The 24,456-nt window shown below is 50.8% G+C and overlaps 1 protein-coding gene across 5 annotated transcripts in view; it reads left to right on the top strand.

Annotated features, from left to right (window-relative positions):
• The window catches only part of Ctif (cap binding complex dependent translation initiation factor), a 269,187-nt gene that overhangs the window by 89,599 nt on the left and 155,132 nt on the right, over positions 1–24,456 (top strand). For all 5 annotated transcript variants that reach the window (XM_032886116.1, XM_032886118.1, XM_032886117.1 and 2 more), the window contains exon 6: positions 5,010–5,085. In XM_032886116.1, the coding sequence (XP_032742007.1) occupies positions 5,010–5,085 (76 nt within the window). The remainder of the gene's footprint in view (positions 1–5,009; positions 5,086–24,456) is intronic.

Here is a 24,456-nt window from a genome sequence, read left to right on the forward strand (position 1 = left end):
CTGCCGATGCAGGGGCCCCGGTTTGGGGACCGGTCCCAGTGCAGGCTTCACTGGCCTGTCTCACCCTTGTTGGCTCCAGGAACCAGTATTACCTGCCTTTAGAAGGTGGCCTCAGGGTCTGAGCTACCCTCAGGACACGTATGTGGTACCAGCCGGACACAGACTGAGACAAATAGTGCTGCTTCTCGGTCTTTTTTTAAAGTAATTTTTACAGAGGTAAAATTTACGTGACATAAAATCAACCACTTTAAACCGCAGTTTGACATCATTGAGCGTGTTTGCCATGTTCTGAAATCATTGCCTCTGTCTTCTTGCCCCCACCCCGTAGAGTCACTTCCAGTCATAACCTCATGTCCAGCCCCTCCCCGACCCCCTGATATCCACCAGTCTGCTTTAAGTCTCTGTGAATTTATTTTTCCTGGGTATTATAGAATCAGAATCATTCGTGTCCTTTCTGTCTGTCGTCTTTTCTCTCGGCATGCATGGACCATTCCTTTCTGTGGCTGAGTAACACTCGGTGGAGTAGCTACTCCGTGGAGTAGCTGAGTGATACTCCATGGTGCCAGTTACTCCACCATTGCTCATTCTTTCATCCATGGGTGAAGATTCGCTCCTTTCCTATAGGCTTTCAGACAAACTACTGCTTGGGACATTCCGTCGTGAGCCGGATCTGTTTGGGTCCCTCCTGAGGGATTGTTCAGCCATGCAGGAAATCTGGGTGACTTTTTCAGGAACTATAACGTGTTCCCAAAGCTGAATTTCGTACACCACACTAGCAATATAAAAGACTTCTGGTTTTTTTCCCTACTTTGGGATGCAGTTTTACCATTACAATTTTATTTTGCTTTTCCTCCTATTCTTGCTGCCCGCTCCTATCTCTCTGTTACTCTAACCCAAAACACAACGGACACAGTGGGATGTCTTACTGTATGTCGTGTGTCCTCTGGCAGCTGCCCTGCTCCTTCCCATCCGTAGAGGCCATACCTCTTGGTGGCATACGAGGTACCGAGCAGGAACCTGGGAGCAGTGCTGGTCTCTCCATGTTTTACAGGCCAGAGTAATGGGGTTCAGAAAGGGTTCAATGAAATACCCACAGAATGGGGTGAAAATGAGGGGCTCTGGAGGGTAAAAACTCTAAGGAGCACTGTGGAGATGTCTCCTGGGCAGCTCCTGTCCCTCCTGGGTGTGTCCCATGGGAGCATGTCTGGTGACACCAGTGGGAAAGCTAAGACCTGGGAAATGTAGGTGACCGTGGTACTTCAGTCTGTGAGTGGCGAATGGGTGTGTCTTGGTTAGGGTTTTACTGCTGTGAACAGACACCATGACCAAGACAAGTCTTGTAAAGGACAACATTTAACTGGACCTGGCTTACAGGTTCAGAGGTTCAGTCCATTATCATCAAGGCAGGAACATGGCAGCTTCCAGGCAGGCATGGTGCAGGGGGAGCTGAGAGTTCTACATCTTCATCTGAAGGCTGCTAGCAGAACACTGGCTTCCAGGCAGTTAGGGCGAGGGTCTTAAAGCCCACACCCACAGTGACACACCTACTCCAACAGGGCCACGCCCTCTAATAGTGCCACTCCCTGGGCAGAGCATATAGGAACCATCACAAGGTGTGTCAGCTTCACACACACAGATGAGCAGCCTCCTCGGGAGCAGGCTGTGGGAGGTACTGATTAATGGCTGCACAGGAAAGACTGTTCTGGGCCCAACACCCTGTCCTGTCTAAAGCCAGGTCACCTCTGTTCACCAGCTGCAGGTCCTGCTTCTTTGTCTAGGCTCGCCCACCAACAGAAGCTGGCTCAACTTTTAGGAGCGGACACCCTGGCCCTGGACTTATCACACTACTCAGGATTTACGGGCAGGGCCCCGTGGCCACCTTGTGGCTAGGACAGGAACTCGGTCCCCCTTAGCCTTGCCGTGTGGAGGATGGGCTCCACGTGTCCAGCCACTGCAACCTCCCTCAGAAGCAGGTTGCCAAGGCTTCCCACAGCCTGTGTTCCCGTAGAGGGACAGAACTGGAGCGAGCCGTTGCCTTGGCAACCCCACTGGCAGCAGTGACTCAGCTGGTCTGCAGCCACCACCTGCCTACCACACCTGCAGCTTAGTAGGAGGTTTCACCCTGGCCAGGCAGCCTAGGGCTCAGAGCTGACCCCTGTACACTGCCCACTGCTGACCTCACACTGCTTGGGTGAAAGGGCAAAGGCCAGGCCCGTACTTGCTCAATGGAGTCTGCCATCGAGTTCCACCTGGCGGGTTCAGTTCCCAGGAGTGTTTTATGCACATGAGACCTTAAAGACTGGCGGCAACTATTCCAGTGGGGCCAGTTCCCCAGTGCCTTCTTCTCGACATCTATGGCCTGCACACAGCACAGTGCTTTCCCGGCCAGTGACACACAGTTGGTGCTTTCCCAGGCCAGTGGCACACAGTTGGTGCTTTCCCAGGCCAGTGGCACACAGCTGGTGCTTTCCCAAGCCAGTGGCACACAGTAGGTGCTTTCACCAGCCAGTGCCACACAGCTGGTGCTTTCCCAGGCCAGTGGCACACAGTTGGTGCTTTCCCAGGCCAGTGCCACACAGTTGGTGCTTTCCCAGCCAGTGGCACACAGTTGGTGCTTTCCCAGGCCAGTGGCACACAGTTGGTGCTTTCCCAGGCCAGTGGCACACAGTCGGTGCTTTCCCAGGCCAGTGGCACACAGCTGGTGCACACAGCTTGCTTTCCCAGGCCAGTGGCACACAGCTGGTGCTTTCCCAAGCCAGTGGCACACAGTTGGTGCTTTCCTAGCAAGTGGCACACAGTCGGTGCTTTCCCAGGCCAGTGCCACACAGTTGGTGCTTTCCCAGGCCAGTGGCACACAGTCGGTGCTTTCCCAGGTCAGTGGCACACAGTCGGTGCTTTCCCAGGCCAGTGGCACACAGTCGGTGCTTTCCCAGCCAGCGGCACACAGTAGGTGCTTTCCCAGGCCAGTGGCACACAGTTGGTGCTTTCCTAGGCCAGTGCCACACAGTCAGTGCTTTCCCAGGTCAGTGGCACACAGTTGGTGCTTTCCCAGGCCAGTACCACACAGTCAGTGCTTTCCCAGGTCAATGGCACACAGTCAGTGCTTTCCCAGGCCAGTGTCACACAGTTGGTGCTTTCACCAGCCAGTGTCACACAGTTGGTGCTTTCCCAGCCAGCGGCACACAGTAGGTGCTTTCCCAGGCCAGTGGCACACAGTTGGTGCTTTCCCAGCCAGTGGCACACAGTTGGTGCTTTTGCAGGCCAATGACATACAGTTGGTGCTTTCCCAGGCCAGTGGCACACAGTTGGTGCTTTTGCAGGCCAATGACACACAGTCGGTGCTTTCCCCAGCCAGTGGCACACAGTTGGTGCTTTCCCAGCCAGTGGCACACAGTTGGTGCTTTCCCAGGCCAGAGGCACACAGCTGTTGCTTTTGCAGGCCAGCCTGTCACTGTCAGGCAGAATGATTAGCCCAAAGATGGCTGCTTAGTCACCTGCCACACCTTCCTCGTGCCCCGCCTGCTCCATCTCCACCCACCCTGACTTGGACCATCCGGTGTCCTCTTTTGCACGCCCTCTTCTTCAACGAATCCTTTGTTCCCCAGCAAACGAAGCCTGAGGCCCAGCTTGCAATGTAACTGGTTTGAACGCCTGGCTCTACCGTGCCTCCCACTCGGTGACCTGTGACTTTCTTCACCACTCTCTCTGGCTGTCCTCCTTCCTGCCCTCTCTGCCCATCACCTCTACACCCCACCCCTCTGGGTTCCTGCAGCACCACCTCGTGCCCTGGATGGGGTACTGGCCACGGTTCCATAGGCTATCTCCCACCAATTCCCTGCTTGATGAACCTAGGTGCCAGGCTAGGCCCCTAGCCCTGTGTAACCATGTGTGATAAAGAAAAGAATGGTGTAATGGGGGCCAAGTTCAGGTCCTTTTTTCTTCCACCTAAGCCTTTGCTAGTTTGACCTGCCAGGTTGTTTTCCTGTCTGAGTTCCAGGACAACCCCCCCCTCTGTTTCTCTGTCTCTGTCTCTGTCTCTGTCTCTCTCTCTCTCTCTCTCTCTCACACACACACACACACACACACACACACACACACACACACACACACGCCCCCCCCAGACTTTTTGGGATTCTTGTCTTCTGCTGCCCTCTAGTGGAAGTCAGGCTCACAGCACCAGGAAGTGAGTGTCAGTTCACACTTACCAAGAGCTCTAAGGTGTCTGTCTAGAACCACATCTGGTTTGCTTTCCTTGCTCCTCTGCCCTTGCATCAGCGTGACAACAGTAGAAGTGACTGCAGCAGAAGGGATATACTTACCTTGTGTCCTGTGTTCTCATCATTTTAATCCTCCGACCAGGTTATGATTTCAGACCCTGCGATTCCTCCCAACCTCCCAATGAAGAAACGGAGGTATAAGAAAGTGATTTGCAAAGTCCCTCAGGAAGGGATGTGTCTGGAGTTCAAACTCTGGCTGTCCGGTGCTAGTAGCTGCACCTTTAAATATGCAAAAAAGTGAGAGCTCTGGGCAGTGAGCTGGGCCAGCATCCCCAGTCTGCAGGCACACACACCCACAGAGACCCCAATACAGAACACACAGTGTAGCTGAGTGACTGGTATTACCGGCCTGAAGACAAGGAAGGAGAGGGAGGCTACGCTGGTTTTCTGCCATCTCCCGCCTGCCTGTGTGACATTCAGATGGTTGTTTGGTCTTTCTGTTTGCTGATTTTTTCCCCCTTTGGTGCAATGGGGCCAAATGAACCAGCATTTTTAGGGATTGTGGGGGCAGGGTAGTCACTAGCTGGGAGCTTAGCGGCTGTGCCTAGAAGGGGGTGTCAATGAATTCATCGCTCACCTCCCTTCAGATGTGTGTTGCAGGAGGGATCCACTTCTGGATCCTTTCCTTGCGTGAGTGGGGGAGAGCAGGCCACGCCTCTCTTGACCCGCAGCCAGGCAGAGGCAAGAGCTTGGCGAGCCACTTCCAACACCGTTCTGTCTTTTGTGGTCTAGGTGTGGCAAGGGGAAGATGGAAGATGGAAATGGTATCAGCCTGAACGACATCGAGAAGGTCCTCCCGACCTGGCAGGTAGGTCCTCAGCCTTCTCTGCTTGGGCACTCCTGCTCTGGTCCCTTGCTCCAGCCGTTGATGTACTATGGCATGGGCGGTAGGAGCAAGTGGGTAGAATGGGACCCGCCAGGGACCCGCTGTCCCACTGGCAGTGGTTGTGGCACCTTGGTGGTACCATAAGGACACCCTGACTCTTGAGTGACAGGGACTTGGCCTGGCCACTACTCTAGCTTGGGAGTTTTTCCTTGACCTGACACCACAGCGGGTGAGCATTCTCCAGCACGCCGCACCAGGGCGGGCGTAAGATCCACTGGAATGTCCGTCTAATGTGGCTTTGAAAACTGACCTTGTCTTGCGAGCTCCAGCACCTGCTGTGGTTGCTGACTTTGCCCTTGATTGCCTTCCTCTCCCAGAATGGGTCCAAGCTCTGAGACGAGGAGGACGCGCTCAGCAGAGCTGAGGGAACCCAGGTCTAGGGGTGACAATAACTGGAGACTTCAGAGGGGATGGTAGGGACCTAGCTATTCCAGAGACAGCACTTAGAGCCATTGTTCCCAGGAAAGGGACTGGAAAGTGTGACTCATCTCGCTCCCCAATCGCTTCCGCTGTTTTACCTTCATTCACCACACTTTCCCATCTTATCCTGTTTTGGGGTGTTTGTTTGTTTGTTTGTTTGTTGTTTTTTGTTTTTGTTTTTGTTTTTTTTCGGTCCTCTCTCCTCTCTCCCCTGCCTCTAGCCTGTCACCGAGAGATGCAGGGAGTCTACAGTATGGCCCCAACTCTTGAGTGAGGGTGGGCTGATAGGGTCTCTTTCCCCATCTTTTTCTGGGTTTACTGAGTTTCTTTTTTTTTTTTTTTTTTTTTTTTTTTTTTTTTTTTTTTTTTTTTTTTTTTTTTTTTTTTTTTTTTTTTGGCCTTGCACTTTTTTTCTTTTTTTTTTTTTTATTTAATTTTTTTTTTTTTTTTTTTTTTTTTTAATGAATCTTTTTGTTTTCTTTTTTTTTTTTTTTTGGTTCTTTTTTTTCTGAGCTGGGATTGTGTGTTTGTCTACCACTGAGCTAAATCCCAACCCCTTTACTGAGTTTCTTAAATCTGGGTTTGTGTGTTTGTTTTTTGAAATGTGATGATGTTTTTGTGTGATGTGTTTGTGTTATGTGTGTGTGTGTGTGTGTGGTATATATGTGTGTGTGTGTGTGTGTGTGTGTGTGTGTGTGTGTCTGTGTGATGCATCTGTGTGATGTGTGTGTGATGTGTTTGTGTTATGTGTGTGTGTGATGTGTGTGTGGTGTGTGTGTTTGTGTGTATGTGGTGTGTGTGTGTGTGTGTGTGGTATGTGTGTGTGTGTGTGTGTGTGTGGTGTGTGTATGTGTGTGTGTGTGTGTGGGTTGGGTGTGTGTGTGTGTGTGTGTGTGTGATGTGTGTGTGTGTGTGTGTGTGTGTGTGTGTGTGATGTGTGTGATGTGTTTGTGTTATGTGTGTGGTGTGTGTGTGATGTGTCTATGTGATGTGTTTGTGTGATGTGTGTGTGATGTGTTTGTGTTATGTGTGTATGATGTGTATATGTGTGGTGTGTGTATGTATGATGTGTGTGTGATGTGTGTGTGGTGTGTATGTATGTGATGTGTGTGTGATATGTTTGTGTGATGTGTGTGTATCTGATGTGTGTGGATGTGTGTGTGTGATGTGTGTGTGGTGTGTGTGTGTGATATGTGTATAGGTGTGTTGTGTGTTGTATGTATGTTTGTGTGAGTTATATGTGTGTGTTTGTGTGTGTGTGATATGTGTGTGTGATATGTGTGTGTGTGATGTGTGTGTGTGTGTGTGTGTGTGTGTGATGTGTATGTGTGTGTGTGTGTGATGTGTGTGTGTGTGTGTGTATGTATGTGTGTGTGTGTGTGTGTGTATGTGTATGTGTGTGTGTGATGTGTGTGTGTGTGTGTGTGTGTGTGATGTGTGTGTGTGTGTATGTGTGATGTGTGTGTGTGTGTGTGTGTGTGTGATGTGTGTGTGATGTGTGTGTGTGATGTGTGTGTGTGATGTGATGTGTGTCTGTGAGTCCCTATGTGTATGTATACACAGAGATGACAAAGGGGGTTTCCCTCAGTTGCTATCTCCTTTATTCTTTGAGACTAACCATCCTAGTTGACTTTCTATTGCTGTGATAAACATCATGACCACAAAAGCAACATGGGAAGGAAAGAGTTTATTTCCCTTTATGGTTCTATTGTGAAGGAAGTTGGAGCAGGAAACAGAAAGCTTGAACTGAAGCAAAGCCCATGGAAGAGTGCAGCTTCCTGGCCGGCTCCCCATAGCTTGCTCAGCCTGCTGCAGGAATGAAACAGCCCACAATGGGCTGGGCTTTTCCAATCAATCAGCAGTCAAGAAAATGGTCCTTTTGACTTGCCCACTGGTCACTCTGATGGAGGAAATTCCTGCTTTGAGGCTCCTCCCCAAATTATCTGGCTTTTGTCAAGTTGAAAAAAACAAAACAAAAACACCCAACCAGCCTGGAGCTTGACAATTCAACTTCTGGCCAGTCAGCAAGCCCCAGGGGTCCTCCCATTTCTACCTCCCCTAGCTGGGACCACACAGCACCCTGCCCAGCTTTAACCGGAGTTAAATACCTGAATTTGAACTCTGGCCCTCTGACTCTCACACCAGCGCTTGATAACTAGCCTCCTTCCCAGCCTGCACACTTGGAAACTTTTCAATGTGTATCCTTCTTGTCCCCAGTCTGTGCTTTCAAATCTCTGCAGGTCCCACATCTCATTCCCCACGGCTTGCCAAAAATCTGCTTGTTTTTTTTTTAAGTCTTTTCCCCTCTTTCTTTATTTGGGGTAACTTCTGGTGCCATGTCCTCCAGCTCAGTCATCTTTTCCTGTAATGTCTAAGCCTGTTAATCCCCTCTGGTGTGTTTTTCTTTTCTTAGAAGTTACCGCCCATCTGTCTCTCTTGCCTTCCACCTCCCATGTGTTTTAGCATGAGATGTAACTTCCAGTCAATGCTTGGTGTCCTTCCCCACTTTTGTTAGTTAGTTTGTTTTGGTAGAGTCTTTCTGCGTAGCCCAGGTTGGCTTTAAATTCACAGCGATCCTCCTGGGGGCTAGATTACAGGTGTGTGCCACTGTGCACGGCCTCTAGGTCGTAGTTCCCAATACATCAGAGCCAAAGCAAGTAAGGGATGAGCTAGTGGAGTGGCTTGGTGGGAGAACAAGCTTGCCTCGCAAGCTGGGTGACCTGAGTTCAATCCCTGGAACCCACACAAAGGTGAAATAAGAGAAGAACCCCAAGGTTGTCCTTTTACCTGCACACACGTACTATTGCCTGAGCAGCCCCACCCAACATCATGTACACGAATACATGCACACATACATACACACATATGCATGCACACACACACACACACACAAATAAGTAAATTCTTACAAAACAATGGAAAAAGCATGTAAGAAAGGGGATGTTTTATTGAGAGAACAGAAGTGTCACCCCTTCGCAACCTCATCTAAGAGGGACAGGAAAACACTGCTCTCCCACTTGCTATGTGCTGGCTACACAGACTGACCCCGCTGCATCATGGGAAATCATACAGAGAAATCCATGCTTTAAAAACACTACAGGAAATTTCTATATACAGTGCAGTCAGAAACCTGAGGTCCAGCTGATTCCGACCACTGTGCCTTAGCCATTGCCTGCAGGATCTGCATTTACTGTAGGTCTCCCTAGGCTGATGATTGACACAGCTCTCTAGACAAGCATTCCAGGTCCCAGAGCTGCAGCTCTTCAGGGAATGGCTGTCCTGAGAGTCTACAACATCCCTCAAAGCACCACACAGCTAAAGGCGCCTGCATAAGTTGTCGGCTGCGGCTCCTGAGTGCCACCTACCCAGGCCATGGCATTGGCATGGGCAGGGCTTCACAGCATGGAATCACATAGTACAGTGCAGAATGTCTGGGGCTCCTAGCCTCAGTCACTGAGAGCCAGCTGACTGGAGTGGGTGCATAATGACTGTCAAACACTGTCACTTCCAAATTTGCCCAGAAGGCACAGTGTGCTTCCCTTGGAATCCCTTGGCATACGTAGAGCTAAATGAACTCCACTAGAAATGCAGAGCCAAGACGTAGATAAAGGGGATTAGCCTGAACTCATTTCCTTAAGAGAAAATAGACGCTGAAGTCCCTCTAGCTTTGTCCCCTAACAGCTTCTCTTCCCATACAGGCCCAAGCTACTGCCCAATTTCTTGACCCAGCTGACCTCCCCGGCCTCTCTCCTGGGCTCAGTCTACCCTACCTGCAGTGCAGCTGGGCCCTGTCACCATCTGCCTTGATCCTTCATTTCTCTTTGCTTTCCCTCTGCCTGGCTTGCTCTACCTTATAGGCCTTGTCTTGCCGAGGTCACCTTCCCTGTAAAACCCTCTCAGAGACACAGGGCAAGTCCATCTTTCCTCCCAGTCCCCCCCCAAGCCTCCTCTCACCCCGGCAGGATGGCACCTGTCCCAGCGTTCCTTCTCGTTCACAAGTCAGACTCCCTCCCTAGAGGAGGACAGGGGAGGGCCGTAGTTACACATCCCTCGTTACACATGCTCGAGCCTCGTGCACCTTCATACAACAAGCCGGGTCTGTGAGAGGAAGCCGTTGGAGAACGACTTTCTGGAAGCATGACTGTGGCTATCTGGGGGTCACAAATCATGGCGGTTTTATCTGTCCAGTCGTTGAGCGCGTTCCCTTTACCCCCACACCTCCACACTGCCCCCAGCTAAGAGCATCCCTCCCACTTCCTGCCGGTGCTCTTTGGGGTGTGGTTTTAAGGATCTCATAGGCCACAACACAGTATTAAACCCTCAAATCTCGGCAGCTGCTCACACAGACACTAATGTGTTGATGGATCTAAATGTCCCTGAGTTGCCTCCTTGGGCATTCGGGGGTCCAGTCGGACTCTGTGTGTAGTCTTGCCACCCCAAGGTATCTAGGTAGCCCTGGCAAAGATAGAGTAAGGGTTCATCCCCTGGTGTTAAATGTTTGGTCCCAGAAGAATAGCTTGGACAGAGTTAGTCACACGACTACACTCAGCAGTCAAGCCATGGTGGGGAAGGGTGCAGGCAGAGGCTCCATGTGCAGCAGACACCTCCACCCACCATCCTCTCTCCTCCCCTCAGTCTCAGGTAGGTACTTTACCCTGGCCTTTTAGAGAGACTGGCATTTGTTCCTCGGGAAGGGCACAGTCCCTTTGAGGAAGTGACAGGAGTCACAGACCGAACACCCTGTCATTAGAGCTGCAAATGCCGAGCAGACGCTGGCATCTGGCCCAGGTCACAGTCCCCTAGGGTGAAAGTCTGTGTCCTCTCCCTACAGGCGCCACCTTCCTCCCCAAGCTGCTGAGATTTCCAAAGCCTTGGGGCTCCAGCTCAGCAGAGAACCCTAGTGGCTCCAGACTTAATGACTGTGGTAGTTCTCCTGGGAGCAATGGGGGTGGGGGGAGGGGTGGGAGGGGCATGTCCTCAGTTGGAGATCAGATGTGACAGTGGTTCCTGGTCCAGCCCCTTGAGCCAAAGCACAGGACCCTCCCCTTGGCAATCCTACCTGGGTGTATTTTCACAGTGAGCAGTGGATCCTAGGGGCAATCCCTTTTAGTGCAAACCATAGGAATTCCCATTGCTGTGGTACTGGGACCTGTGAGCTTAAGCTCTCAGAGCCACCCATAGTAAGGGTAAGCAGGTGTCCATGACCAGAGATCACACCTGCATCTCTAGGAACCCCAGCTATAGGAATGGCTCCCTTCCACAAATAGCATTTAGTAAGGGCCAGTGTAGGTGAAGTTTGGCTTTGTCCCCTCCCCGCTTTTATATATGTATGTATGTATGTATGTTCTGTGGAGGCCAGAGGACCACCTCAGGTGTCATTCCCCAGGCACTCCTTCTATCACTCCTGAGACAGGGCCTCTTCCAGGCCTGGGGCTTGCCATCTAGACTAGCCAGTAAGTCCTGGGAATCCCCCTGTGTCTATCTCCTCAAAGCGGGGGTTGCAAGCACATGCATTTAATGTCACTTCTGAGGGTCAAACTCAGGTCCTCCCGTTTGTGAGGCAAGCATTTCACCTACTCATTCACCTCAGCTGGTGATGTAAGCGCCACCAAGGCCCGTCTCCCTGTGGCAAGAGCAGGGGAGGAAGAGCAGGAGACTAGGCTGTGTGAAAGCCCAAGGCAGGCTTTAGAGCACCCACTAGCACTTACTGCTCTGTGTGGTTCGAGCCTGCCATTGCTCTCCGGTCAAGTCAGACATCAGAAGGCAGCCTGCACTCAGGGGTCAGTCATTCTGGGTGGTGAAACCTTAGGACAATGCCTGGGACCCACATGGCAGAGCATGTGTTGGGGTCCTGGGGGACTTTGATGTGCTACCGTGGCACTGCATTATGGACTACATGTGATGAACGGGCATGGTCTGCCTGCCATTGTCAGAGCAGCCGTCATTCAGTTACCATCATGGGTGACTGTATGCTGCCCCTAGAAGGTGTGGATGCACCATGCTGCCCCTAGAGGGTGTGGATGACTGCATGCTGCCCCTGGAAGGTGTGGATGCACCATGCTGCCCCTAGAGGGTGTCAATGCACCACTCTGCCCCTAGAGGTTGTCAATGCACCACTCTGCCCCTAGAGGTTGTCAATGCACCACTCTGCCCCTAGAGGTTGTCAATGCACCACTCTGCCCCTAGAGGTTGTCAATGCACCACCATGCCGACTCCTTGTCTAGCTGAGTGAGAAGCCGTGGTCCCCAGTAATCAAAGGTGTCTCTACAGTCTTTCCTCCGTGTCAATGCCAGGTGAGCAGATTGTCCCAAAACGGCCCTTCTCAGATCTCTGAGAAGAGAAAAGAAGTAAAAAGACACATTACTCAGGACCACATATCCTCTGCTATGCTAAGATCACCAGAAACCCTTAGAGCATGTGGCTGCTACCCCCAGGAGGACAGTTACACAGGCAAGAGGACTGCCTTCCTAGGGTGCCTAAGTGTACAGGGGGTGCAACATTGATGCAAGTTGATCGAGGAGCTGGAAAGCATCAGCCTCTCTCCTTGGAAGATGGAGTTCCGGGATCCATGTTCTGAGCCATCCAAGTTCAAATTCGAGTGTAAGGAAAGAGGCCTGCTCCCCTTGCACACTCCTGGCCTTACCTCTGTCCCATCACTAAAGGAAGACCTGGCCTGGGCGTTATCACCCCAGGAGTAGTGGCTTTGGGAGCCATTTCCCTTCGTTGATATGAGTCACTGCCCCATCCCACACCATCTCGACCCGCTTAGCAACTATCGCAGAGCGATCCAAAGCCGACATGCTGTCTTTCTGATCTCTAGGCCACCCCAGGGTCTCCTTCATATTCCCGGGGCACAGAGAGGAGGCTTGAAATCCTAAGGGAATACCTCTTGGCTCCATGTCTGTGTCTCTGATGCCTTTTGTGTCTTCTGTAAAACTCTTTAGAAAGACAGTGTTAGTTGATGCATCTGATGTCTTGCCTAAGTTATTCCTATACAAACATTGTGTGTGCGCACACGCGCGTGCATGTGCACGTGTGTGTGTGTGCATGTGTGTGTGCATGTGTGTGTGCATGTGTGCATGTGTATATGTGCGTGTGTGTGTGTGTGCATGTGTGCATGTGTATATGTGCGTGTGTGTTGTTATTGATGGTGTTTTTGTTGGTGTTGTTATTGGGGTTTTTTTGTGAGGGAGGTTGGTTTTGAGGTTTTTATTTTTGTTTTTGGGGGTAGGGTTTGTTTTGGTGGTTTGGTTTAGTTTTTTTTTTCTTGTTGTTATTTGGGTGCTTTGGTGTTTTTTATTTCGTTCTGTTTCGGAGACAAATCTCACTGTGTAGACCAAGCTGACGTCAAACTTACACCAGCTCACCTCCTGCCTCCAGGGAGCTGGGATTTACTGTCATGGGCCACTGTGCCCAGCTAGGGACATGTTTTGATCCTTTTCCTTGGATTCTTCATCAGGCAAATGGTGTGCCATCTGTGTCTTGTTTGGCAGTAGGGGTGACAGTATACCTTCTCCGTTTTGCATCTCTGCTAGGACATTTGTAAACTAAATTCTATGCCTGTCAATAATTATTAGTTGGCTCTGACCTCAGTGACTGATCTGGAGTAGGGAAACCGGGCCAGGCTCTTGCTGAACGGCCTGCGGAACTAAGTCTAATGGAATGTCTTGCCTCATGGATGTGCCCAAGACACTCCCTGTGGTGGACCCCAAAAGGCCCAAGGGACAGTAAATAGCCTTTTGACCTCAGGAGAATGTGTCTCAAGCATTCTTTTTCTAGCACAAGAGGACAAGAGAGGGCAGAAGACACAGAAGAGAACAGCGATTAGGGTTAAGCCCTTAGATTCTTTCCCCACCGTGCATCAGATGATGACTGGGTGAGAGTTATACACTCACCACATCCCCTGGGAACATGGCGGTCAAAGGTAATTTCAAAATGAAAATCAGCCACCCCTAAAATGAAGTGCCCTGATTCATTAAACACTTGGCAAAGTTAAAAAAAAAAAAAAAAAATGGTGTTGGAGCAAGAAGGAGCTGCCTCTGTCCTCCAGCAGATGGCACTGTTACCGTGTGATAACAGGACAGTGGGGCCCTCTGCCCTACATCTGATAGGCATTGAGGCTGGAGTGGCTATGGCCAGCTCTTCAGCCCTGCAGATGGGAAAGAGTGACTGTCATTCCCTAGGGCTGTGTTGTCTCTCTTGCCAACAACTTCTGGAAACTTCCGGGATCTGTGAACTCATAGGCGTAGGATTAGTAAAACATCCCAAAATGCCCAGGCATAAAAGTCACATGAACACAAAGATCCATGCACCCCAGCCCTGCCCCCAGCCCTTAAGGCTTTGCCGCTCTACTCACCTCTCAGTCCTGTGGGAGGAGCCGTCTGACTTCTTTCATTCCATGGCTGGATACCTTTGATGGACTGGGTTCAAATGCAGGAACTGGGACAGTAGATGGTGCATGGCGTTCTCTACAACGACTAACACCTGCTAACACGCACCAAATGCTTTCGTGAAGATACCCGCCTCTTTGGATTTTTATTTATTTATTTATTGGCTTTAATTTTTTTTCATTCAATATATTTTGATCATATTCTTTCTCCTCTTCCAACTCCTCCTACGTCTTTCCCCTCTTTACCCAACTTTGTATCTCCTTCTCTCTCTCTCCAGACAAAAGAAAACAATAGTTCACAAAAAACCATGGCGTCTGCTTTGTGTTGGCCAGATGCTCTGGGCTTGCAAGCCTGCCTGGTGAGACTCGGTTGGAGAAAAGGGATTTGCCCTCTCCCGGCAGGTCATTGGCTGGGGGTTTCGTCTAGTTTGAACCTGTGCAGGTCTTATGTATTCGGTCACGGTCTCTGTGAATTCGAATGTGCGTCAGCCGCTGTGTCTGGAACGCACCGCTTTCCTTGAGGTCAGCCACCACCTCTGGCACCTTCTGGTCTGTGTGGCTCCCTGCGCCTTGAGGGGAGGGGTTTGATGCAGACATCTGATTTAGGGCTGAGAGGATGCTTCTCACTGAGTTCCTTCGGCAGCTGTCTTCTGCTCAGGTACCGCCTTCTCAGTAAGTTCTTTTGAGCTATGCTATCCCTGCCATCCCTGCCTCTCTCTCTCCCCTTTTCTTCCCTCTTAGTGCCCGTCACACGCGTGCTATATCGATCGTACGCTTCTGTTCCCTCGCACACTAGTGGTTAGCTGCACGTGGGTTCGTGGTTGGATGTAAATGATCCTCGGATTGTGCTTGTCCCCAGGGTCTCACAGTCACTCTGTACCTTGGTCCAGGACATTTATCTCCACCTCATAGGTGCTGGGAACAGAATCTGTATGTCCTGTCCCTGAATTCTCATAGCCGTCCCGTGACAGGTTCGTTCCGTCATGGTTTTTCTGGTCTGGAGAGCTGGCGTCAGTTACCTTGAGCGGAACCCACAGCTTACAAAGGGAAGTCAGAGTTAAGAGTTTGGACAGCCTGGCCCATTTGTAAGTGGCAAGGAAGGGGCAGCAGTTTCCCCAAACCAGTTTTCTGACTCTAGGCAGCCCAGGACGTCCCATGCCACTTCTTGATGGGCACAGAGAAAGTGGCCATCTTTTTTCTCTCTACTTCTGAAAGTAATCCGTGCGGAAAGAGGTGGAGAAAATCAGAGGGAAATCCCTACTCTGGTTCTGAGGAAGGGTCAACTGTGAGTATTCCTGTTAAAAATCAGACAGGTTTCCAAAGTTCCCCCCTCCCTGCTGCCTGAAGGCAAGTTCCTCCCTACGAGAGCCCCTCATCTCTCCATCCTCCATCGCCCCCCCCCCCCAGAGTTTCCTCAATTAGGACAAAAATAGGACAAAAATAAAGAAGACCAGAAGCTCTTCAATCCCGGGCTTCCTGTCTGAGGCCCCAGGTAGCAGGGCCCGTGGGGACCGGGGAGCAACGTGCTAGTGAGTCGAGACTATTGTTATTTTTGCCACTTGTGAGTCTTTTATAGAAATGACTGGGAGTTGAGACTTCTGCTGGTGACAACCAGGCAGGGCCCTTGGGAAGAGGCAACTGGCTGTGTCTGAGCCAGTTCTCACGGGTTCTTCCCTTCCCACTCCCATGGGCAACAGAATACAGGGAGCCAGCATCTGAGGTGGCCGCAGCCTTTGGAACTGGGTAGGGCTGGCTTCAAGAGGTCCAAGGAGCCCGCCATCCTTATATGACCCAGAATGAGGCCGGGTCTGGCAAACTGCAGTCCACACACTAAGTCTAGTCCTTGTGCCTATTTTCGCAAGTTTTATTACCGTGTAGCCTCTGCTCTCTCTTCGCTCACCGGTGGTGGCAGCGTTGGTACTTGTAGAGCTGTATAGCTCTGACTCCAAGCCCACACTATTTCCTGTCCAGTCCTTTACAGAAGGAGGCTGCCAGATGCTGGCCTGAGACATCGATGGGAAGAAAGCCACCACCGTGGAGCGTCATACACCTCATCCAGAATAATCCTGTCGGGGCCTCCATTTCTCCAGCGGCACAGTGAGGGTCATATACCTGTTTGGCGTCATGAAAGTAGGCTAGAGTTCAAGGTGGAAGCCACCCAGAGATAGACAGGCATTGATGAGCTGCCTTTGCCAAGTGCTTCCTTCGCAGGCCCAGCTCCGATCATAGTGAACGCACAAGGACAGGCTTGACACACAAGGAGCCATTCTTGGGTGTCTTGGAGTTACTTAGGACAGGGGTTCTCTTGGATTCCTGTGGCTCCCTCAGACTAAGTGCTGCGAGAATGTTTGCCGCCAGCTCACGAGAGGGGCTGGGAGCTTCTCCCAAGCACCCGTTCCTCTTTGTTTTCAGGCACATCCCTTCCTCACTCCTTCCCAAAGCTCCCTCTCTCTCTCTCTTCTAAGAAGCTCTCCTGAGTAAATCCACCCCCAGAGCCTCCCTAGTCCTCCTAGGGATCTGATGCTAGGCCGGTTTTGAGCGTGTCTAATGTGTCCTGGCTCCTCGTGTGTCTGTGCTTCCCAGAGGAGGGGAAGCCTTGAACCCAGCCTTGGTTGTCGGGGAAGGGGAGAAGGGTGTCAGGAAGAAGAGAACTCAGCATCATGGGGAAATAGCAGGTAGTGGTGCAGGAGGCTGCAGAGAGTACGGTCAGGACCTTCTGGAGATGCATCGGGATTAGAGCGGAGGCTCGGGGCCACACAGCCGGATGTTCTTGAGTGGGATAAAAGAAGACTTTGGGAAGCCATGGATTGAGCTCGATTGAGACCTCCTAGAAGAGGTCACTGGGAATTTCTACAGTTGTACACAGCTCCCAGCAGCCACCAGGAAAGAAGATTGGCTGCTCAGTTCGGGCCAGGCTGGGGACTGTGAATGACATATCTTGCTGCCATCTGTTCCATGAGCCAAACCATACCCATAATCCTTTCCAGAAGGCTCCATCAGTCATGAGGGGTATATAGTCAACATGGGCTGGAGAGCCTTTGTGGGAAGCAGAGCCCCAGGCCTAAGGGAGGCCAGGCTAAACACTACCTCCTCCAGGGCTAATTTAGGACAAGAACACCTGCTCTTCCCTACCCCGCTGGAGGGTGAGCAGGTGGGGCTTGGCTTCCCAAGATGGCCAGCAGAGGTGCCGAGCAGTCAGTGCTGGGAGCAGACCATGAGTTGGCCCCCTAGGCCTTACTTGTGGGTGCACAGAGATAGTGCGTCTTCTGACCACTGGGACACTAATCTCTGCCGGGAGAGCACCTGTGGGCAGGTCGGTCTCACCCTTCCCTGTGGCCTCACCACTCACCTTGTGGCAGTTTGCAAGAGCAAGGCACACACACACACACACACACACACACACACACACACACACACAGGGGGAGGGTGGGACTGGTGGCAGGCCAGTTTGTAAGCTAGGTTGCATGCTGGTCTGCCTGCCTCACTCTCTCTCTCTCTCTCTCTCTCTCTCTCTCTCTCTCTCTCTCTCTCTCTCTCTCTCTCTCCTCTGAGATCTGCCAGTGGAAGGAGCCCTGAAGCCCGGGGAAGGGGAAGGTGTTGTGAGGGTGTAAAGTAGCCATTATTCTTTTATGAGCCAGGGGCCCGCTTCTGGTCTCCTTCCTGGAGTAGGATTGAAGGCGGGAGAAGCCGGTTATTTTCATTTACCCAGGCTTCTGTCTCCAGGAGTGGCGGTGGGGGCGGACAGGGCTACGTGCTCTCCAGCAGGCATTTGTGAATGGGCCCCAGCTCCCAGGCCAGCACCAGCAGGCGCACCCCCCCCCCCCGGGGACGCGCACTCTCACTGGCTTGATGTCGCTTTTTTCTGGTATTGCAGTCGCTGGGTGGAGGAAGCCTTCTTCTGGCCCAAGAACAATACCAGGGTCAGCGCAGGGACCTCCCTCCTACACCCTCTTCCTTCCATTGTGAGCCGCTGCACAATCCCAGGCCTCCAAGTCCTGCCCAGCCAGTTGGGGGCTGGTGGTGTCAAGCCCAAGAGAGACCAGCAATGTGTGTGATGGTGTAGTCACCTGAGCTGGGGGGCTTGGGGAAGCATAGGACCAGATCAAGCATATTCGAATGGCTAGTATACTCCTATGCTTTGCAAGGGGCTCCCAGCAGGATGAGGCCTGCGGATAAGGCCTCTTCACCCAGAGAGTCAGAGCATACATGCAGAGAGAGAGAGAGAGAGAGAGAGAGAGAGAGAGAGAGAGAGAGAGAGAGAGAGAGAGAGAGAGCAAACAGGGGTTGCCCCTTCCTCGTCACTGGGGTGTCCACATTTATCTGCCCCATGTGCTCGAGCTCCTAGCTGAACACACACTTTCCTCAACTCTGCATCAGGTTCTCAATCAAAGTGGGGTTCCCCTTCATTGGCATCAGAATTCCCCTGGAAACTTACCAGAAGCACAGATTCCTAACTTCTGGATTTCTCTTCCCTCCAAGTGAACTAGAAGCTTAAGGTTGAACCCTGATCTTCGTTTTAACAGACTTCCCAGGGGGGCTCTCGTGAATGCTGTTGTGTGAATCGTCACTTGCAATGCTGGCATTAGAACCCAGGACTCCTTGCCCGCTAGGCCTACACCCTACTACTGCATTCCCGAGCCTCATACTTGTAGCATCAGAACCAGATAGCAAATAACAAAACCAAATAACAAAACCAGCAAATGTGGATTTATTTGGTGGAGGCAGGGGTGGGTCGAGGATGGGGTGGGATGTGTGTGAAGCATCGAGACAAGATTTGGGTGTGTGTAGCCCAGGCTGGCCTCAAAGCATTCACATTGCTACCTCAACTTGCTAGATTGCAAGTGCGTGTCCCGTAGCAACTCTTCTTCTCCTTCTCCTTCTCCTTCTCCTTCTCCTTCTCCTTCTCCTTCTCCTTCTCCTTCTCCTTCTCCTTCTCCTTCTCCTCCTCCTTCTCCTCCTCCTTCTCCTCCTCCTCCTCCTCTCCTCCTCCTCCTCCTCTTCTCCTCCTCCTCCCCCTCCTCTTCCTCCTCCTCCCCCCTCTTCATCATCATCACCACCACCATCATCATCATCAATTTTCTCAAATGAAGAATCCTGCTATATTTGGTGATCTGGGATGGAGATTTGTGAAGGGTTAGGGGATGCAGGGGGGACACAGCCCCCCCCCAGTGTTCTGTCATTATTGGCTGTGTTCCAAATGACTCCTAAACCTGGAGTCCGCTGGAGACCAGGGGTTCCGGGTGGGGCTCCTTACTGTCATCAGAGCAGTCGAAGCTCAGTTCAGCCGTGGGAACATCAGCTGGGTAGAGTCGGTGGCAGTTGGTCTGTACATGGACGGGAACCGTGTCGCTATTCTGGGGAGTCCCTTCCTTCTGCCCCTGCTTCACATATGCAGACGAGCCATTCTCCATGTATACTGCACGGCCATCCACCGTGGAAGAAGCCATCCCCAAGCTCATCGCTTGTCAGCAGAAAGCCCTTCCTCACACACTGAGCCGGCAAACAAAAGCCAGTCCAGGAATAAACCAGCAAACAAACTTCTGTCTGCAAAGGAAGCCATCATGAGTCAACACTAAAGAGGCAGGCCCTGAGCTCACTACAGAAGTCAAGTAGCTGGCACTGAAACAGCCCGGCCTTGCCCTCCGAGACTCTGTGGTCTCACTTGGTGAGCAGAGGGTCCTACTACAGATATTCACTTCCTGTCTCCCCCACCCCCACCCTGCCTCATCCTCTATAGGTTCCACCATACTTCTGGGTCCAGTGTGTCAGTCATGCGTGCATGTGCAATCACGCACATGTGGGCTCTCGCTCTCTCTGTGTCTTTCTCTCTCCCTCTGTCCCTCTCTCTCTCACACACACACATAGACACACACACACTGTTCTCAGCTGAGGACTACTGAAGGAAGGACTTGTCAGATGATAAAAGCATTTTATATAGTTGTGTGTTCTTCAAAGACAAGGATTTTTCCCTTTTGGCTCCAGTCTGAAAAGCTTGAAAGAAAGTTCTGTGTAGAGCGAGTGGCCCGGCCCGGTTCCCACAAACCTGCACGTATATTTCTATCCCCGATGGAGGGTCCAGTGTGCCACTCTGCTGTGATTCCCAGAGGTCCACCAGCTTGGTGGGATCTGGTAAAAAGAAAGTAGCAGGCTCCTCACCCACAGCGACAAGAGCAGCCCGCAGCAGGCAGCCTGCTCTGAGGAGACTGCCAGATGCTCACCGGGTCCCTATTGCTCCAGGAAGCCGAGAGCTGTTGTCATAGGTCTATATGGAGCACTCAGGAGAGCACAGGCCAACTTTCTGCCCCCCTCATGTGGCACTGACTTATCTGGTGGCCTGGCAGGTACTATGCCTCACTGCTAAAGTGTGTCAGATAAAGAGACATTCAGTGACTCTGACTATCAGTTCTTCCCACCTCAGGGTAGTGGGTAACCTTGCTTCAGGTAAGATTCTAAAGAATGAAAGGAAGAGGTTGCTGGCCACACTTTGGCCTCTAAGGCAGTGGTTCCCAACCTGTGGGTCTCAACCCTTTTGGAGGTCCAAACCCTTTCACAGCGGTCACCTAAGGCCACCTGAAAACACAGATGTTTATATCGCCGTTCCTAACAGTAGCAAGATTACAGTTACAGAGTAGCAAGGAGAATAGTTTTATGATTGGGGTCACCACAATGTGAGGAACTGTATTAAAGGGTTGCAGCACCAGGAAGGTTGAGAACCACTGCTCTATGGGGTATGAGGCCAAAGAGTTACATCCATCTACTCACATTTCCAACATGCTCCCTGCTTTTGTTAAAGGAGGCGAATGTGTTGGGGGTTTTTTATCGCTGTAACAAAAATACCTCATAAATCAACTTTAAAAGGAAAGGTTTATTTTAAGTCACAGTTTAAACCATGGTCAACTGGCTCCGTTGCTGTCGGCCTGTGGTGAAGGAGAACATCACTGTGGGGGATGTGGTGGGTCAGACCATCTCCCCTCAGTGTGTCCTTAAATAACCTTTTACCTAACCACAGTTTAATGGTCAAAATCAGGAGGTGAATATCAATAGATCAGATATTACTCTATAGATCTTACTTAAATTTTGCCAGTTGACCCATTCATGTCCTTTAGAGACGAAGTTCTTGTGGGTTTTTGTTACCTTTTGGGGGAGAGTTGGCTTTTTTTTTTTTTTTTTAAATTGTTTCTTTCATTCTGCTTTTATTTTGGCTTAGAACCCAAGATCATATTTGGCTTTTCGTTATCTAAAAATACCCCAAGCATATCTCTTCCTTCAGCCTTTCTTCCATGACCTTGCCGTTTTGCAGAGTACAGCCTAGTTACTTCGTAGAATGCTCATCAATTTGGGCTTGACCAGTGATTCTCCATGATCAGACGAACATGCTTTTTAAATGAATGCCTTGGAAAAGGTACCCTCTCCTTCCTGGTACATCAGCCAGGAGGCCCAGGTATTGCAGGATGTGAGGCTGACCACCAGGGCCAAGTCAGTGACTCCCAGGACTCAGCACTGTAAAGTAACATTTTCCCCTTTGTAATTAAGCAGCTAAGGAGCTATTTGAATCTATATAGATACACTGTTTCTGATAATATTTTTACCCAGTGAATGAATGAATGAATGAATGAATGCTTTGTACCTAAAGCATCATGCTGGCTAGCAAATATTTCCCTGCTTTCACTTTATTAACCGATTTTTCTACTGTAGGCGACATCTGCCCCTCTCCCTCTATTTACCTATTCATCTATGTCGGCTCCTCTTTTTCTAAATTTGGGGGATTATAATTCATTATTTGTTTTGAAGCACAAATTGTCCCCAATAGTGGGAGCCTCTTCAAACTGGCTCCCGTATATTTCTGAAATGTCCCCATCTGTCTTTGCCTCCTTCCTTACCTCTTTGCACAGGAGGCTGACCCGCCCTATCTCAATCCTTCTCTGCCCCAGTCCCAGAAGCTACTACTGTGCACAGAGCCGGAGGATGCCTTATTGGATGGGTTTTAGTAACCAAGGCTGGATATGGGTTGATTATACTGTCAGGGCCCACGTGGCTTTGATTCTTCTCTTTCACATCCTTCAAGTCCCTGTGACCCCCAGATTGGAGTTTCTTTGCCTGAGAGTGAGGACAGAAGGGGAGTAGTATCTGGGTGGAGTGTGGAGGGGAATAGAGGGTTCCATATTCAGTTATATTCAAACTTACATCTACTTCTACCATTGCCCCCCCAAACCCAGGACGTGAACCCCACCCCTACAAACCCAGTCCATAAACCCCGACTCCCCCCAAACCCAACCTGTGAACCCTGCCTTTTATCGTGCCAGGTGCCTTCACATCTCAGGCAACAGAGGTGTCCAGGTTCTGCCAGGGTAGTCAGTCAGTACTCTCTACAGAAAGCATGGTGTCACCTCCCCTCACTCTCCCAGCTTCTCCTTCATTCATTCTGTCCTCTGAAAATTGTTTTTAAAAAAATCTCTCTTCTTATTCTCTGTGCTTCTGTGGATTTTATAACCTTTCTGATAGTAGGAGGGGAGAAGAGAATGGAATTGAAAGAAATGTGCCCAGTCAAGCTATCATGTTACATACGAAGGCTCACTTGGTCGGATGTTTAAAAAAAAATGAGCTGGGTGGTGGCGACACAAGCCCTTAATCCCAGCACTCAGGAGGCAGAGTAGGGTGGATCTCTGAGTTTGAGGCCAGCCTGATCTACAGAGTGAGTTCCAGGAAAGCCAGGGCTACCTAAAGAAAGCCTGTCTTTGGAGGGAAGGAAAGAAGGAAGGAAGGAAGGAAAGAAGGAAGGAAGGAAGGAAAGAAAGAAAAAGAAGGAGATTAAGGTACAGAAGAGATACCGCAGTCAGTCAGACACTCGTCTTGCAAGCACAGGAACCTGATTTTATCGGCAGAAACGTACAGTACAAAGCAGTCCGGTATGGTGGTGTGGTCTGACAGTCCCAGACAGGCGGATCCTTATGGCTTACTTGCCAGCCCATTTCACCTACTGGGCATGTTCCAGGCCCACAGGAGACCTGTCTCAAGAAAACAAGGTGGACAGCAGCTGAGGAGCATCTGAAAATTACCTCAGGCTTCCCTACACAAGCACACGAATGTGCTTGTGCACCTGACACATGTGTAGCCACACATGTGAACACACACAGTCACACACAGCATAAGGAAGGGAAGTCGGAACAGGAGAGTGCAAGCAGGACTTGGCTTGCAATGCTCGCCATGGGCAAATGGAGCAGATGTCTGTCTGGGAGTCAGGTGGCGAAGTGATTCGTTCTCTTAATCCAGATTTAAAAACCTGCTCTGTGTCTAGAGCCCTGGGATGTTGTCACAGGACTAGAGGATAAAGGGAACAATCCGATGTACCTGAAGGCCAGATGTAGGTTTTGGTTTTGGTTTTGGTTTTGGTTTTCGCCTGTTCTTCAGTAGCTTTAGTAAGGGACACACGGACACACACAGACACACACGCATACACAACAGTTTTACGAATCGGCAGAACAACACATAAGGCAGAATGAGAGCCATCAACCAGCTGTCTGAGGTCCCAGGGACGATCTCTCTGCTGTGACCTTACAAAGATTGGAGCTGAACACAAGAACTGCCAGAATAGAGGCCCCCAATGACAATACTCTTGGAATTCCAGCCTTCCCTCACCTACCTTTGAGCCTGACCTCGCTGTTAGTAAGACTCCTGGCAGCAAGCCTTGAGAGTCCTGGGAGCTGGGTGTTTAGTCCTAAAACACACCAGTCCAGGGACGGGGCACTCAGTGGTGCTCTGTCCATACTGGAACCATCAAATCACCAGGAAGGCGTCAGTTAGAGCAAGTGAGCAGACTGACTGCCAAGAAGAGGAGAGAGCCATCCCAGAAAAGCTACTCTCGCAGACTTCCAGGCCTTGGGGCGTCACTAGCCACTTCCGTGGCCACCTGGGACTGTCCCCATTGGTGTTACTAAGACACATGATACCTAACCATCCCTGTGAGTGGCCTGGTCCTAGAAGGCCTCACATAAAGTGCAAGCTGTCCTAAGAACCTCATGTGAAGACCTTCTGGTAACTTCAGTCCTTCCTACTCGAGCGTTCCTCCCATCTGGAAATTTTTAAACAAGACAGGACATCCTTAAGTCAGGTTGACAATCTACTCCAGAATAAGGCATCATAACCTAGTGCTAAGGGGACAGTCACTTGAGGTGATGACAAAAGACTCTTAAGTGACCTGAAGGGCAAGGACTATGGGAATGGCCCCAGTTCCTGAATATACTTCACTTCTAGCTGGTTACTTTGAAGGATTTGTCCTATGAATGTTGTCACCTGGGGCATTGAGGTGTGAGCTAGAAATGTGTTGTGCTAGGTTGGCCTAGATGGATGGGAAAGGATGAGCTGAGGGAAGGTTCAAGGGTAGGGAGTCAAGGCTGAGTACCTGGACCAGCTGAAGAGAACATGGAAAACTTGACCGCCTCAGCCTGGTGGCCAAGTGATGGAGCAGCTGTTGCTCTGTGGTGTAG

Source organism: Rattus rattus, chromosome 15 (assembly GCF_011064425.1).
Source record: "Rattus rattus isolate New Zealand chromosome 15, Rrattus_CSIRO_v1, whole genome shotgun sequence".
In the NCBI taxonomy this organism is placed as follows: domain Eukaryota; kingdom Metazoa; phylum Chordata; class Mammalia; order Rodentia; family Muridae; genus Rattus; species Rattus rattus.